The sequence below is a fragment of the Aristolochia californica genome, unplaced genomic scaffold (assembly GCF_029961685.1).
Source record: "Aristolochia californica isolate CCGP_79_NKW_82.1479 unplaced genomic scaffold, dmAriCali1.0.hap1 SCAF_13, whole genome shotgun sequence".
NCBI classification, from domain to species: Eukaryota; Viridiplantae; Streptophyta; class Magnoliopsida; order Piperales; family Aristolochiaceae; genus Aristolochia; species Aristolochia californica.
The window spans coordinates 2,347,942-2,364,682 of record NW_027181804.1 but is presented as its reverse complement, the minus strand read 5'-3'; the positions used below and the strand labels follow the sequence as shown (position 1 = coordinate 2,364,682).

At 38.4% G+C, this 16,741-nt stretch overlaps 2 protein-coding genes across 5 annotated transcripts; both read left to right on the top strand.

The window, feature by feature from the left end:
* Nucleotides 1-3,243: 3,243 nt before the first annotated feature.
* LOC137948671 (mitogen-activated protein kinase kinase SIPKK) lies at nucleotides 3,244-10,844 on the top strand. Of its 2 annotated transcripts, XR_011111638.1 has the most exons (10): nucleotides 3,244-3,406; nucleotides 3,529-3,613; nucleotides 4,702-4,836; nucleotides 5,807-6,031; nucleotides 6,523-6,705; nucleotides 7,048-7,271; nucleotides 7,932-7,977; nucleotides 8,062-8,191; nucleotides 9,273-9,335; nucleotides 10,826-10,844. XR_011111638.1 is itself a non-coding variant. In XM_068794791.1 (9 exons), exons 1-8 carry the CDS (start codon nucleotides 3,330-3,332, stop codon nucleotides 8,149-8,151), a joined length of 1,065 nt encoding a protein of 354 aa, XP_068650892.1. In that variant the 5' UTR covers nucleotides 3,244-3,329; the 3' UTR covers nucleotides 8,152-8,191; nucleotides 9,273-9,692. The 2 variants fall into 2 exon arrangements, 1 of the variants encoding a protein (XP_068650892.1); XM_068794791.1 differs by lacking the exon at nucleotides 10,826-10,844 and having other exon boundaries at nucleotides 9,273-9,692.
* Nucleotides 10,845-12,008: 1,164 nt separating this feature from the next.
* LOC137947881 (probable protein phosphatase 2C 6) lies at nucleotides 12,009-16,574 on the top strand. 3 transcript variants are annotated; one of them, XM_068793704.1, is made up of 6 exons: nucleotides 12,013-12,247; nucleotides 12,484-12,508; nucleotides 12,591-13,508; nucleotides 14,213-14,575; nucleotides 14,670-14,775; nucleotides 15,881-16,574. In XM_068793704.1, the coding sequence occupies exons 3-6, from the start codon at nucleotides 12,723-12,725 to the stop codon at nucleotides 16,219-16,221; spliced, it is 1,596 nt and encodes a 531-aa protein (XP_068649805.1). In that variant the 5' UTR covers nucleotides 12,013-12,247; nucleotides 12,484-12,508; nucleotides 12,591-12,722; the 3' UTR covers nucleotides 16,222-16,574. The 3 variants fall into 3 exon arrangements, with proteins under 3 accessions (XP_068649807.1, XP_068649805.1, XP_068649806.1); XM_068793705.1 differs by having other exon boundaries at nucleotides 12,013-12,348; XM_068793706.1 differs by having other exon boundaries at nucleotides 12,009-12,247; nucleotides 12,484-13,508; nucleotides 14,213-14,470.
* The last annotated feature ends 167 nt before the right edge of the window (nucleotides 16,575-16,741 follow it).

Below are 16,741 nucleotides of genomic sequence, written 5' to 3'. Positions count from 1 at the left end.
GAGAGAGAGAGAGAGAGAGAGAGAGAGAGAGAGAGAGAGAGAGAGAGAGCATGTGATAACATTAAATGAGGGTTGTTGCATAGAAATGTAAGAGATGTTGTGATTGGATGAAGAGGTGGGAGTTGTGGCAAAAGTTTAGAACTACAAGATGCATTGGTAAGATAAATGGCTGAGGTTAGAATAAATGAGACTGATTCCTTTTAATGGAGCAGCTATCCTCTTTTCCTAGAAAAATACAATACCTGAATGGAACCTTTCAACTCATTTATTCCAGTCACAGACCAAAATACAACCCTTTCACTCCCTACTCCTTATATATACCTCTGCACTTCCCTTCCTCTCTCTACTCATAATCACTTTTCTTCTTCTTCCTCCTCCTCCTCCTTCCTCTTTCCTCTGTCTCTGCTGGTGGTGTGAAACGCGGTTCTATCTTCTGCTTTACTCTACTAATGTATGTATAAGTATACTTGCTTGACTAAGCTGGGCTTAGTGACAGAAGAGAGTGAGCACACATGGTTCTTTCTTGCATGAAGCTCATGCTTGAAGCTCTGCGTGCTCACTCTCTATCTGTCACCCACCGGCTCTCGGTGACAGAAGGGAGCGAGCACACAAGGTCGTTTCATGCATGGACTTCATTCTTGGAGCTCTACGAGCTCGCTTACCTTAAGCAGGTATTTAGACAGCACTAGCAGTACTGTTGCATTTGATTTAGTTGTTTTTTCAGGGGAAATTCCTCCATGAAAGTCCTAATCTCGGAGCTACAGTCACGTAAAAAACTCTTCATACGCATCAACGGATTCTCTCTCCACCGTGAAAGAGACGCAAAAATCTCTTTTTGATCCATTTTCAGAGTTGACTGTTAGAATTTTCTAAACTGTTAATCTGTAAACATTGTTTTGTGAGTGGTTTTACATTGAAGCCATGCATCACAGGAATGATTCAAGTTTTGTAGCAGTATTATCAGTCTGCAGAAACTAGGAAGACTGAGCCATGTTTAAAGGAGTTTTGCAGAAGTAAATGGTGAAGTCATTCTCTCTGAACAGCAAAAGGAAAGATTACTTCTGGGTTGTGACTGGTGAAGATCCAATTCTTCAGGCTGCAAAAGCTTCCCTGTGGTGATGCCAATACTGGGTTCTTGCCGATCAAAAACTTTTTTCTACCAGAATAACTATTCATGGAGCATTTAAACAAGGCATTAGTTTCGATGGCCATCCTTGATATCCTTTTCTTGGTATTTGAAGAGAAACACGGTGCTTAGTTTCCACAATCAGTGTAATACAGCAATGGGGCTGGATGTAATCTTGAAAATAATTTTTTTAGTTTCGAGTTCATATTACAGTTTCTTGTGATTGGACAAACAGGCTTGAGCAGGATGAACTTTGCCTTGTTTTTGGATTTGAAATTCAAGGATTTGGTGATGTTGATTATGTTTATGTGCCTGCTATAAGAAAGAAAATGCAAATTTCTTTGTAGAAGTGGGAATTACTCTATTCGACAAAAACCCATATTTGAGACTGATTTTCAAATAAAGATGCCATTGCATCAAATACTTTTAAGGAAAAATGATCTTTTTTTTTGCATGAATTTGCTAATTATTATCAACAACAAATTAAGGTTCTTCTTTCATATGAGCCCCACATGAATCGATAAGCCTGATTTTTGTCTTCACATAGATAGTCTCTCCGGAAATCTTAGGGCTATGGTTTGGAACACAGAAAGTGGAGAGGAAAAAAAAATTATTTTCTCTTGTTTGGATGCACATGAAAAATAAGAGAAAATGAAAGATGAATATAGTTTCTCTTGTTTGGATACACGTGAAAAATGGAAAAGAATAGAAAAATAGTAATATTTTAAAATTTTGATGATTAAATTTTTTTTCTCAAGTCTCTATTTCTTTTCTTTTATCCCCAAATTCCATCATTTTGTGAGAGAAAATTTATTAATTAAGAGAGAAAGTAATTTTCTTTTCTCACAATAATTCTCTGCTGCTAAACAACAGAAAATGACTCTCTCCCCTTTTTCTTTTCTTTGGGTTCCAAACAGGCCCTAGGGGTTTCAATTGTATTATTATTTTGATTTCTTCTTGATTGCTTATAAACCATGCACAACAAACTCTTATTGCGACTATTTTTTTCATTTTCTTCTAATGTATTAGCGTCACTCTAGCTTATTTCTTTTGTCAGTACATTTTGAAATTTTAAAAAAAATCCAATTTTGAACTTTTTCCAGTTTTTCAATTTAAAGTTTTCCCATTTAAATAATAATAATAATAATAATAATAATAATAATAATAATAATAAATCAAAACATTAACTTCGATTATAACTATGAAATGTCTTTAAAAATAAAGACTAGTTAACTTATAATAAAATTAATATTTAATGGTATTTCACTAGCTTAACTTTACATTATGAAATAACTATTTGCATATTATAGTTCATCTAATAGAACATTATTAAATCAATATTATATCTAATTATTATTATTATTATCATTGTTATTAATTTTAATATGCTTAAAATATGATTGATTAACTTTAAACTTTTAAAATATAATATAATGGAGGCAGTACTTCTAACTCTTGTAATTATTCTTCTGTAAGGGAAAGAGTTGTCGTCGTTTGAACCATAAGTCGATGTTCATACAAATTTTGAAGGTGGGTCAAGAGTTCGAGTCTCCATTTCGTATGCCATTTATCTAATGGCTTCACAATAACAACCATAATTACAATACTATTAGGTTAATAAGATCAGACAATTAGTTCTAATCAAATATAGTCTAAAATATTTATAAAGTGGGTTTATCGCCAACATTTTCTTTTTTTATGTAATTTCTAAATATTATATGTATCTAGAATAAATAAATTGAGTTAAATTTAATATTTTATTTTATTTTTTAAATTTTTTTGGCTTGCGTATCAAACGGTAACCTTTAACAACCCGATTCGCGATCCAATTAGGTCACCGGTATCGACTCGATATGTATCGGACTTCCGCGAACCTGATTCGCCTATCACGGCCCCCTCGTCATTCTTACAACCACTTGTCCTACAGTTGAAAACATTAACAAGGGGGGGTGGGGGGGGGGGTGTCCTTCCCACCAAACACAAACGGGGACTCCGGCTGCCTCTCCCGCTTGATTTCAATCATCAGCTTCTCCACTTCGCACCTCCTTGTCCTGCTCACCATTTTCTTTTTGACTCGTCTAAAGTCCACCCACAAAGCTTCCTCCCCTTTTCTCTTCCATTACCAAGAAATGCAGTGACCGAGCGGTTGTCTTCATTTTCATCATCTGAGAGCCCTGAAACGAAGGTGCCGAAGATAGTCTCCATGCCGAAGCCACTCTCAAAACCCAATCTCAAGCTTACTCTACCTTCCTCTGACGAGGAATCAGTCGCCAAATTCTTGTCAGTAAATTTGTCCCCATCAGAGTTTTTGTGGTTTAATGTGGATTTTAAGTTTTAAGATGGGGAATCTTTATTTTTACATCTTCATGAATTTCTATTCTGGGGTCGAATGTTATGGTCAGGACGGTGAGCGGGACGTTTAAGGTGGGGGATCTTTTGGTCAACAAGGATGGTCTTCGAATTGTTTCCGAGAACGGGGAAGTGCAGGTAAAGTGAATTCTTTTGGTTGTGATTTATTCCCGTGATTGTTTGGATTGGATGTAGCTGATTCAACTTTTGAGTGCTGCAAAACTGTTAAGTGATTGGATCCTCTTGGTCTGGAAACAATTTTTTTTTTTTTTTTACGCGTAAATATATATTGTTCTTCAGTTTACTGAAGGCATTGATTTTAGTAGCAGGAGAGGCTAGTAATTAGTTTGTTACCGAGTGCAATATTAGTTGCACATCCGTGTGTTTTGAAATTTTACCTGAGGGTGAATTTTTTTGAATTTTTCGTCACTTTTGATTACACAGAAGGTAGTGACGTTATGTGGGCATTAGCTACTGGGAGTGCCTAAGAAATCTTGAGTTCAGCTTTAAAGTTTTAAGAGTTGAATGGATCTGCACTAACCTAATACTCTGATGAAACCTCTGTACATGTTAGTTGGCGGACTCAAAATGATAGTGTTTATGTTATTTTTGAAGAATAACATAAGAAGTCTTTTTTCTGGCTTGTGTATCTTAGGAGTCGTGAAAAAGATTCCCATTGTCAAAACCCTACAATTACTTCTATGTTTCTTTATTCTCTGATATTGTAAATGCAGACCTCTTGGTCCATCAACTTCAGGCTCGTTAACTGTTTATTTATTTCGAGGTGAATATGTTCCTTTATTACCTTTAGCCGTTGTTGTAGAGTTCTTTGTTGTCATGCTACTTCCTTTTCGCACCTTTTTTTCTTTTTACTTTTTTTTTCCTTTTCCTGCCCCTTTTCTTCATCTTTTTCTTAAATCTTAACCTTATATCTTTTACAGAAAGAGAACAAATCTTTCTGCACTAAGATGGATTGTTCTCTCTTGACATCCAAAGAGAGGACAGCTGTAAGCTTTCTGGTGACTACCTGAAAAGGTTAGTTACTTAAAGTTTGCTAGTGCCCCTCTTCCTTTAATGATGAGCATATGTGCTTAATATGGGTATTATTCTATTCATTTAAAGATAAGATGCCAAAATTTCTAAAAAATGCCAAACATCATAATCTTATTTTTCACCATCTCTATCTCTTGAGTTATTCATGTGGTTCCTGATTTTTTTCTTGGCAGCCACCTCTTGTAAAGCCATCAGACAACCAGCTAAGTTTAGCTGATTTAGACACAATTAAAGTAATTGGAAAGGGTAGTGGTGGAATTGTGCAGCTGGTGCGCCACAAGTTCACTGGGCAATTTTTTGCAATAAAGGTATTATAAGGGTCGCTCTCAAATCTTGCTTCAAGTTTTCTATTAGTATAATCTCTCTCTCTCTCTCTCTTTTTCTCTCTCTCTCTCTCTCTTTGTTTTTTCTTGCCATAATAAAGCTTTTTTTTCCACATTAGCTGCCAATCAGTGAACTTTATCACTTTGTGCAAAGTGGCTTCTCCCAATAAATGCTGTCAGTGGCCTTCACATTGCCAGGGCAATATGTTGCATGATGCCTTTCACCTGTTTTTATTAGATTGTTATTTTAGTTGTGTTTGATCTCTAGCAAAGATTGACCTATGGTAGCTTTCCGATTGCCAGGACAATATGTTGCATTATGATGCCTTTCACCTATTTTTATTACATTGTTTTTTTAGTTGTGTTTGATCTCTAGCAAAGATTGACCTATGATAGCTTGAATAGTAGTTTCAGGCATTTGTTAGAGTCATTACATAGAAACTTACTCCTGTAATTATACTGGAGATGCTGAGTAATAGACTGGAAGTAATTTCTATAATTAGACAATGATCTATAATTTGCAAGTTGGGTTTTGATTTGTTTCCATTATCATAAATTTGGTTTGATTATCTGTTTGACTTGAAAAAAAAATTTCTATCTGTTTTAAGAGGTCATTGCTCACAAATAGACCCAGAATGACAAGTTGCATTCAGCCTCTACTCTCTTCTCCCTGTTTCTTCTTCTCTGAATGTATCTTTTCTTCGTTTTCAAACTTCTCTTAAAGTTGATGAGATCCCTACATAGAAGGGATGAGGTTATGATGATGATATGAGAGCAGATGAAATGAGCTTTGTGAATCTGCAACTCCTTCAGACCAAAAATTTGTTGTAACTCAGCACGGGTTAGCTGATCCTGTAATGCATAACTCGTTTGTAAAATTATACTATTGCATTATAACAATTCTACCTTTTGGATGAAGAAAACAATTCTATGTAATCCTCCTTGGAATCTGCAGGTTATCCAGATGAATGTTCTTGAAAGTGTCCGCAGGCAGATCGCACAGGAACTCAAGATTAACCAATCCTCACAATCTCCATTTATTGTGGTTTGGTACCAATCTTTCTATGATAATGGAGTCATCTCTATAATCATGGAGTACATGGATGGTGGGTCTCTTTCTGATTTTTTGAGGCATGTCAAAACAATTCCTGAGCCTTATCTTGCTGTAATATGTAAGCAGGTCAGTGCCTCATGAGCAAAGAAATATCATGTTTCATACATGTCTCTTTAAGTATTCCAATATTCAGTAGAATGCCCTACTTTTGTTATTCACAGGCTTATGCAACATAAACCTTTGTATTTAAAAGCATTGGACTTGGTTAGTTTGTCAACGGCCAGTCAGAACGTAGTATTCTAACATTCTCAAGAGAAAGAGAATGTAGTATCTTGTATAAAAGCCTTACAAGTGAAAGTTTGAGAGGTTCTGTTCTTGGAACTTCCTAGGCTATGGGCCATGATTAGTGGGATTTTTGAGATCTTTACAACACGAACTACATTCATCCAGTTTTATGATGTGATATATTTGTATATATTGTGGTAGGTTCTTCCAGTGCATTGTTTAGGCCTCCCAGGAGCATTAGTAGCATGTTCTATTAAATTCTGGAGTTGCAGTTATTATTCAATTGGATCTGGGATACCCTTGTTGAAAGAGCTATTTCTTCCTCATTGCAGGTTCTTAAGGGTTTGATATACCTCCATCATGAGAAACACATAATCCATAGAGACTTAAAACCATCAAATATACTAATCAACCATGCAGGAGAAGTTAAGATAACTGATTTTGGTGTGAGTACCATATTGGCTAGTACCTCTTGCCAGCGTGATACTTTTGTTGGCACTTGCAATTACATGTCTGTGAGTATTTCCATTTGTCATTTTACTTAGTGGTTTTCTTGACAATTGTGATGAGGTTCCATGAAAGCCCCATAGCAAGACATCTTGACATGTATTGCCTTAAGTTTTGTAGCTCTTTAGCAGAGATTCTTGGCTGGTCTACTGCCTAAGACTGATAGCAATATACATGTCAAGCATACTGGAGTAGGGTTCATGGCCCCATTTATTATAAATTCATTATTTTTAAATTCGTCTATTTGTCAATTTTATGTCATTGATTGCAGAAGATCCCATTTTATTTTGATTAACTTAATGAATAACCTAGTTCTTTATGTAGATTTTTTTTTTTTTTTTTTTTGGCAGCCGGAGCGAATCAGTGGAGGCACATATGGGCTCAAGAGTGATATTTGGAGCTTGGGCATAGTTTTGTTGGAGTGTGCAAGTGGCTACTTTCCATATATGCCACCACATGAACAGGGCCAATGGGTCAACTTTTATGAGCTTCTGGAAGCAATTGTTGATCAACCACCACCTTGTGCTCCTTCTGATCAATTTTCTCCGGAGTTCTGCTCTTTCATTTCTGCTTGGTGAGAAACAAAGCTAATGTCTTTCAGCCATTATATTATAATTGTTCACAGATGTGGTCTGCCCGCAGCAAATTATGGAAACAGAGATGGTCCCACCTAAACACAGGATCTTCAGAGTTATTTGTCTTGAAATTTGCTTTTGGTAGATTATGAAATACATATATTAAAATTAAGTCATGGTTACGTTTCAAAAAAAAAGGTTGGATCCAGATTCATCCAAAAGTGAGTAGCTCAAATGAGGAGGACTTTTTTCCAACTAATAACCATCGGATATTTCCAAAGTTAACCTATGTGGGATTATTCCCACTGACGTTTCCACTCTCATCTAGGCTTATACAAATAGATGATGGGACTGAGACATGGACAACATATAAAGGTCACAAATTAGTCCCACCAGAAAGAATCTCTGTCATAATACCATGTTAAAGGTGGTCTACATCTTTCCGCCAATGATTTGCAGAAGTTAAGAGGCTTTTTCTACTAATAACCACATAATTTTTCAAAACTTATGTGAGATCATTTCTGCTAATAGTGTATACGAACTTCTACCAGTAGGATTTGTAGCAAATATTGTTGGTTTTTAATACTTTTATTTTATTTTTTCTTGTCCTAACAAGTGTTTATTTTGTGTCACTAATATGTAGTCTTTATTTATGCCAGTGTACAGAAGGACCCAAAAAACAGAAAGTCAGCGCCAGAACTTCTGGTTTACATTCTTTCTCTTTCTGCTATTTCACTTATGCTTTTTCATCATACCCTAATCCTGACATTTTACGTTTGTTCATGTCAGAAACATCCCTTCGTGAACATGTATCGGGACTTAGATATAAATCTTGCAAGTTACTTCACCACCGCTGGGTCACCATTGGCCACATTCTGACTAGTCTGAGAAGTGGAGACATTCTTTTCTCTGATGCTAGGCAAGTAGAGTATGGTGTTCTGGTGAACCAAGAACTTATAGCGTGAACACACTCAACAATTCATTTACATTTCCTTTATAATACATGATACCAGAGCATCTTATGAGCTTCTTCAGAAGTGTAGTTTGAGAAAATGTGCACTTAGGTCAAGGATCTATTGTCACCTTGGTCCTGAAGAAACTAAACTTGGTTGAGTAGTTCAACCATATATGTGGTATGTGATTTCTCTTGAAGGGGAACTACACCTTGCAGAATGCAGTAGTGTGGATTCCGTTCCTTTAGCAGTCAAATCGATCAAACCATCAATCAATATTTTTCTGGAACTGATTTATGTAATCCACTGATGACATTCCCAATCTGGATTATTCTGGTGAATGTTTGGTATTAAATGGTTGTAGTTACATTTTCAACAAGTTTTATGTTCTGCTGAACTAGGGAAATGACCATTACTATTATTTACCTCAAGAGCTCCTTTCCTTCAGATGCATCTTAGTGACAAAATAAAAAAGTTCAGATACACCATGATCAGAGGAAATAAAATGATGTATTTGAAGCCTGTTTTGCAATTACAAGTTTAGAAGGAAACATTTGGTTCATGATGAGTCTTTAAGTACTTGTACTTCAGGAGTAGAGGGGATTGCTTCTCCCAATTATTTATGATGTCTCTTTATTTTTTATGTCTTAATTATTTCTTGTTAAAGAAGATAACTTTCATGGGAGATGGGTTGTTTTTCCTCCGAAGTTTTGTTATTTCCAAAACCAGATGAATGTTTTTAGATCTTTGCTTAGATTCTTCCCATTTTGATTGCATCAAACAATTTTTCAGTAAGTTACAGTAGAAGCAAATAACTGATAATATTTATTTTCTTGGTTCATTTGATATCAGTCATCAGCTTATTTTACCTTTTTCCTGGAAATAATATGGTCTAGATTCTTTGTTAAGTGCGGAGAAGATTTCCTGTCATAATAATAACATCTCTATTCACTGGAAACATTTTGCTTGACTTGAACTTTGTTCAAGCTTATAGATGATAGTGATACAATCCATACTGATACATGTGCCTATTTCTTTTGGTTCAAGGAGTTGTTTGGTGATTTTACTTGGTCGCCCTGCCATGTGAACAGCAAAGCAATGTGGTTCCAGGTATAGCTAGATTTGCCTCACTGGCTGCTATAATATTTTCACTTCAAGCTCACTAATGCACTTAGTAACAAGCCTCTTAACAAGGTCCATACTTTTTGGATTCAATTAGGCTTTAATGCCAGGGCTCTAACCATCAAACTTTACAGAAAGTAACAAGAAAAGTGACAAATTTGATTGGCATTTGGAGAGGTCAGGGACAGGAAAGTACAGGAAATTTTATGAACAGAACTCTGGAATTATTTGTTAGCATTTTTTTTTCTTTTTTAATCTTTTGTACTCTCTAAAAAACAGGTCTAAATGTTTATAATACTGGAGGTGTTTTCACCTGTTCTAGAGAGAATTTTTTTTTGAATGGGTTTAAAGATGGATACATTATTATCAATATCTTCCTCTTCTTATTTTTCTTCTTCAATAAAACAGTGAGATTTGTGATGTAAAATTTTATTTCTTTTTTCCTCTGAATGACTCCAAAGATACCGACCTCATGATCTCAAAATAAATGCCACTATGTGATTTTTTTCTTCACTATGGATTTTTATATATTCTGGTTGATATACATATTATATTTTTTCATGGATCTCTATCTAAAATATTATACCACCTATAGAATTTTAAGTGCAACTTTTTGAAGAAAAGAATAGAGCTATTATAATGTAAACCAGAGGTGGAAAAGGAAAAAGAAAAAGAAAAGAATGGTAATGGTTGGAGCTGTGTATGTATGTAGGCAACCATGCAGAGGATCCAAATGCTTCCCTCCATGAATTTTACAGGTGAAAATCACAGCACAGATGGTTAAAAGTGCCAAAACAGAACTTGAGATGGGTTTCTGAAAATTTGAGAAATAAATGTTAAAGACTGTTACAGTTTACTGAGCAGATGTGCTGTTGAGAGAAAATGAATGAACAATGGGAAGGATCCATCAGTGCCAGCTGGGTGAGGGTACATCAAGTACTGGGGTACATTTTTCACGATACCTGGTGTTTTTGATTGATACCAACCAATTTGGCAGGACATATTTGATGGGTTCCATTGGTTGGCAAGAAGTTGGTTTGTGTTCTGAACAGCTTTCCCAAAAGCAGGTTAATTGAATCCGGGAGCTTCTGCTATAGAAATATTCTCAACCATTACTTGTTCATCCCCCTTTACAGCGTATTCCAAAATTGTTTCTCAGACTGTCATGACATTCTTAAAGTTCCCCAAAGATGGTGATTTCCTCCCAGAAATGGTGAAAGCTTCTGACCCAATTGCTCAAATAGAAACTGGCAGGGAAGACGAAACACCTGAGATATCTGAATCACATCCCAAGAACTCACCGTTTGGCGCGGCGGCGAAAAACCCACCACCACCTGACAGTACCGATTTGTCCCCTCTACAGATTGATTCCAGGAACATATTATCTTGCTTGAAAGTGGTTCACATGCTAAATTGCCTCTCTAGTTCCATTAAGACATAACAGGTTGGAAACTCAATTCCGTGTTCATTTTGGGCAGCCATGGAAGAAGACGAGTGGGATCAGTGGTTATCCTTACCACAGGCATCAGGTGGTCCCCTTTTGGTGCCGTCACCGTCTTGGTGGGCCCAGCGGGTAATCAGCATTTCCAATAGTATTTCAGCACAGTTAGTTTTGATAAAACTGATCTCTGGGTCAGGTTTTCAAATCGGTGAAGATCAATGGCTCAGATTCACGAGGAGGGAGCGGCGGGAGGAGGACAGACACGTGTCGTCCTCTTATCGGGATTGACGCGAACGTCGGTTGGGTGGGACACGTGTTGAGGCCGCGATGGTCGGGTACACGTCAATGTTCGCGCGACGGGGACACGTCTAGACACATCGATCCTGCTGTCCCTTTACCCCACCGCCATTTCCCATCCTCTCCCCTCGCTTTTGTCCTAATTCCCTCCAGTCTCGAACCGATCCCTGCCCTCGATCTTGCAGATCCCGAATCGACGGCGCGGACCATAGTCACGTAGACTGGTGAGGCCCACATGATAAAAGAAAGCGTGTCACTTTTTCTCATGTGCACTCGCTCCGAATTCCCCTTTCGGGAAATGGGAAAAGAATCATCATCTTATTAATATAACGTATTTTTTTTTAAAGACCGAGAAAACGAATTATTAAATCCAGGGTCACGGAGGTCATTTCGCTAATTCGTCCGCCGGGCCCACTTTCAGGTGCCGTGCACGTGGGCGTTAACAGGTGCGGTAGATCGGGTGGATGATCAAATCGGGGCTTCGGTGGGTTCCTCGAGGTGGCCGAAATGCGCCACGTGTGGGAGGTCGGATTCCTTGGAAAGAGGAGAAGCTTCGTTGATTTGGGGGGAGAGAGAATGCGGGAAAAATAATCGAATAGGAAAATCGGGAAATCTGGAGAGATTTTTTGTCTGGCTCAGGAAAGCTAGCGTCCCTCGTGGTCTTTTTGATTTGGTGGGCCCACGGAAGGGATCGATGACGTAGAGGACTTTTCAGATCTGGGGTGTGCCAACTGGTTGAAAACTATTGGGCAATAAGCGCGACAATTTCTATCGGGGAACTGGGGGGGGGGGGTGCGAGTTAGCGTGGCATGGGAGGGTGGTTTGGTAATTTTGAGGAGGCAATTAGCAATAGATGGGGAAATAGGGAGAAGAAGAGAAAAGAAAAGGTCTGAAAGGAACACGGGAAGAGATAGGTGGAAATGCCTTTATTACCGTCTTTGCTTCGGACACCTGTCGCCTGCTTTCTCTCTCTACCCATTTCTTCATGCTTTCAACTCCCCTCACCAGTCTTCCCAACAAAAATCAACCCGAAAAAGAGATTAGCTCTTGGAGAGGGAGAGAGAGAGAGAGGGTGGAAGGGAATAACTGAGGAGAGAGAGAGAAGAAGAAGGAGAAGAAGAAGAAGAAGCAGCAGCAGCTCAGCCTCACTCCTCTCCCACTGGTAAGGCTTCTTAATACTCCCATCTTTGTGGAGAGAGACTGCTAGTCTGCTCAGATATCTAGAAGTGGGGATGCTTTCCCTCAGATCCGGGGAACTCAGATGTAAAAAAGCACTCCTTCTTTTACATTTTTCCTGTGATGAAACGACTTTCCTACGTCCTTCTATCGTCTTTCTTTTCTGCTTCTGCTCTTCTGTTTCTTGTGCTTACAGATAAGCTCCTTGATTTTGATTTGCAGTCTCTCTGGATTCATTCACAAAAAGGTGCTCGCATCGATCCTTATCTGCTGGAAACGTACCCGAAATTTTCTCGACAAATTAAAGCAACCTTTGTGTTGTTTTGTAGGGATAAGCGGGTTCTGGGGCCTATTGGGAGAACGTTGAGGTTCTCATGGAATTAGTGAGGGCAGTGCTAGAAATATGATTCAAGATTATGTGATTTCAGGGGAGTACAATCACGGGCCAGGGGAAGAATTTGATGGAAGAGATGGCTCCAGCTCTTGCGATTCCGTTTAGTATAGGCAGCTCCAACTCCCCAATTGCATCTCACATGGAAATCACCCGACTTAAGCTCATTACGGACACTGCCGCTACCCTCTTGGCAGAACCCACCGAGGAGGGTTGCTCTTCTGGCGATCCGCCCGAGGTTGAGGCCGTTGTACCGGAAGATGACCATGGGTTGTTTCGCAGTTGGGTTGGCGGTAGCGAGGAGGTGGTGGTGGATCAGGAAATCGAGGAAGATGATAACTTGTCTGTGGGGACTGAGCAAGTTCTTGATAGCTCCTGTTCGTTATCAGTGGTTAGTGATACTAGTAGCTTATGTGGGGAAGAATTCTTGGGTTTGGAAGGTGGCTTCGAAATAAACACTCCCACCTCCATAGATATAGATAAGAGCATTGAAAATATTCAGCTGATTACGCGTATTGATGCGCCCTTGGACCCCATGGTCGATCTCCTTGATGTGCCTGTGCTACCGAATGGTTTAGAGCCGAAACCTTTACCTTTCGCTGTTGAGTTGCCAAGGGAACATAGGATTGCAGCTGGACCCAGAGTCTATGAGTTAGATTGCATACCACTTTGGGGTAGCGTTTCGATCTGTGGGCGTAGACCTGAGATGGAAGATGCCATGGCGGCCATACCTCGATTCTCCAAAATTCCTGTTTGGATGCTCACGGACGGTGGTGTAGTGGACAAAACGAACCAGAGTTTGAGTCACTTGAATGGCCATTTTTTTGGGGTATATGATGGCCATGGTGGTTCACAGGTACTACTAACTATACTATTTTCTCTTTTTTGATTAATCATTTGATTTTTAATGTTGATTTTCTCTTAATAAATTTGATCTTCAATAAAAGTTTAACACCTTCCAAATTTAGTTTCCTACTTCTGGTCTCTCCTATTTAATGAGAGACAAGACAATACACAGGAACAGATTCTAACTCTACTGGTTGTATTCAATATAATTGTGAACTCGGATGATAATTTATATGTTATAAAGCATATGCAAGTCAGCATAGTGAGGGGAATCTGTAAGTCCTGTCAGGCGGATATGTTCAGAATGTAACACATATGGGTGTCAGAGAAACATGAACAAAATGGTGATAGGAGGCCATCTGGAATTTTCATGGCCAAAATTTTGAACCATCAGACAAATGATCATAATCACCCTTTTAATGAATCTCATTTAACTCTCATACATTTCAGCCCTGTGGATGAATTTAACCAGGGCCCTGAAGTGGTGCTTCACAGTTAATGGGTCTGGGGATCTTATTCCTCGAAGGGCAATGTGCTAAACAACATTAATCCTTCACATGAAGCTTGTAAGAGGAATGCAAGAGTCATTCACGCGACGGCAAATGAATTTTGTTGATGTCTTTGCATTTTAAGCTTATTAGAACTGATCTTGTTGATAACTTCTTACTTCACTAATTGATTACTTTATGTATGGGGTTACATGTCACCTTATAGGTTGCCAACTACTGTAGAGAGCGTGTACATTCTGCATTGATTGAAGAGATAGAAACTGCCAAAGAAGGTTGTTCAGAGGAAGTTAATTATGGAGATCATTGGCTGGCAAAGTGGGAAAGAGGTTTCACTAACTGTTTTCTCAAAGTTGATGCCGAAGTTGGAGGGAAGATTAGTAGAGGAAATAGCGGAATCAACCCTGATGTCCCTGAGGGAGGATTCGAACCTATTGCCCCAGAAACTGTTGGATCAACTGCCGTGGTTGGTATTGTTTGTTCTTCCCACATCATTGTTGCAAATTGTGGAGATTCAAGAGCTGTATTATGTCGTGGAAAAGAACCATTACCATTATCCGTGGATCATAAAGTAATCATGCGTTTGTGGTTGTGCTGTTGTGTGCATTTTATTTTAAATGTTGATCTTTAACATAGTCTTAAACCGATTGCTTTGTGTGCCCCAGCCGAATCGAGAAGATGAGTATGCAAGAATTGAAGCAGCTGGAGGGAAGGTTATTCAATGGAACGGATACCGAGTGTTTGGAGTGCTTGCTATGTCAAGGTCAATAGGTATGTTTTTATTAAAATTCTCTGTTCAGGAATATATTGCAAAAATACCATAATTCTAGTCAAAATTTCTTTTTGATTTCTTTCACTCTATGCCTTTGCAATGATACAATGTGTATTAGTAATGATGAAATGAGATATTGTCACACCTCATTACTTCTGTACTTTTATCTTGGTAGCTTTTTGTGCGACTTCTTTTTTCATGCCCCCTAATTACTGTTACCACCTGACAGGTAGCATTCAAAAAGAAAGAATAAGATAAATGTCATATGCATTTCAAACAAAAAATAATAATAAAATTTGAATGCGGTATGTGAGAACTATTTTCAATTCTTGACTTATTCATCTAGTTATGCGTTCTTGTGAATGGTCTCCCTAGGAATTCTTGACCTCTCTGTCCAGTTGCTTGCTCTCTGTGGAGGTTCTCTAGCCTTTTTAGCTACTATTTATAGTATTGGGGCTTAATAGATGTATGATGGCTTGGTCATCCTTGAGACTGTCACCCACCATCTTATTCAGGATCCACTGAAAGTGAAGAATTTTTTTTTCAGTTTTGACTTAGAATGATGCATCAGTATGAATAGCCTAAAGACATGGATGCTGTATTGTGTTCCACATACTAATGTGGCTGTCTTGGTGCCCTTGTTGGGCATATTGGAAAAGCAGGAAAGGCCAAATTACCTAACATGGCAAGTGCAATAAAGCTTTTCAAGCAATTGTGGATAATACTGGACTTCCATTTGGTGGGCTGTGCTTCTGAGCTGGATCCACTACTATGGAATCCAAATCCTGGCCACTCCATAAAGGAGCAGTATGATAAGAGTGACATTGCCTTATCCGCAAGAAGTTATGATTTGCAAAGTACCATCTATGATATAGCTATAGCTTGTGTTTCCAATCGAAACTTACAGAAAGCGTATACCAGTTACATCTCTTGTAACAGCATGTATCCTGTAATTCTCGTTGCTACTAGTGTCAGTCACATGTCTTGTATCACTTACCTTACTTGATATGTTTTACTTGGCACCAATCATTTTTAACATTGATTAAAACAGGATTGTCGTTGACAATTGAAGTAAGATTTAATGCAATTTCTCTGTGGGTACAGGTGACAGGTATTTGAAACCATGGATCATTCCAGAACCAGAAGTCATGTTTATCCCTCGAAAGAAAGAAGATGAATGCCTAATTCTGGCCAGTGATGGGTTGTGGGATGTTATGACCAATGAAGAGGTCTGTGATGTGGCTCGCAGGAGAATATTATCATGGCACAAAAAGAATGGTACGAATATGACATCTTCCACTGAAAGAGGTGAAGGAGTGGACCCTGCAGCCCAAGCGGCCGCTGAATGTCTCTCCAAACTTGCCTTACAGAAAGGAAGCAAGGACAACATCACTGTCATTGTGGTGGATTTGAAAGCACATAGGAAGTTTAAGAGCAAAACCTGAAGGGTAAGACTGTCCTTCCAGATGGTTTTGCTTAGAAAGACTGCATTTAATCCATATATGATGCCTTACCTTACCTTGCCTAGTTAATATGTAGCCTGACCCATCTGTTTTTGTCATTTGGGCCAACTTAATAGCTGCTGAACGTGAAATGTTATTCTCAGTGTACTATAGTGTCTGCACCTTACTCAGCCTGCGTTGTTTAGTACTGCAAAATACACATATTGTAAATTTTTAGGTGTCATAGAGATAAAAAGGTCAGTGAGGATTGAATCCTTCCTCTCAAGACTGAACACCCTCTTATTGTAATTTGTTTTCTGCCTCCAAGTTAAAGGCTCTGTGAGGTTATTCCCCTTCTTTCTGTCTTTCACTTGGTACCTTTGTCATGCAATGCCTGATAGTAAAGCATTAGAGATATATATGAAAATGGGTGTTTGCTGATCTCAATTTGTTTACAAACACTGCAATGCCCAGGCTTGAGGCCTCCGATGCCAATTACATTGTTTATCATCTTGTTCAAGAT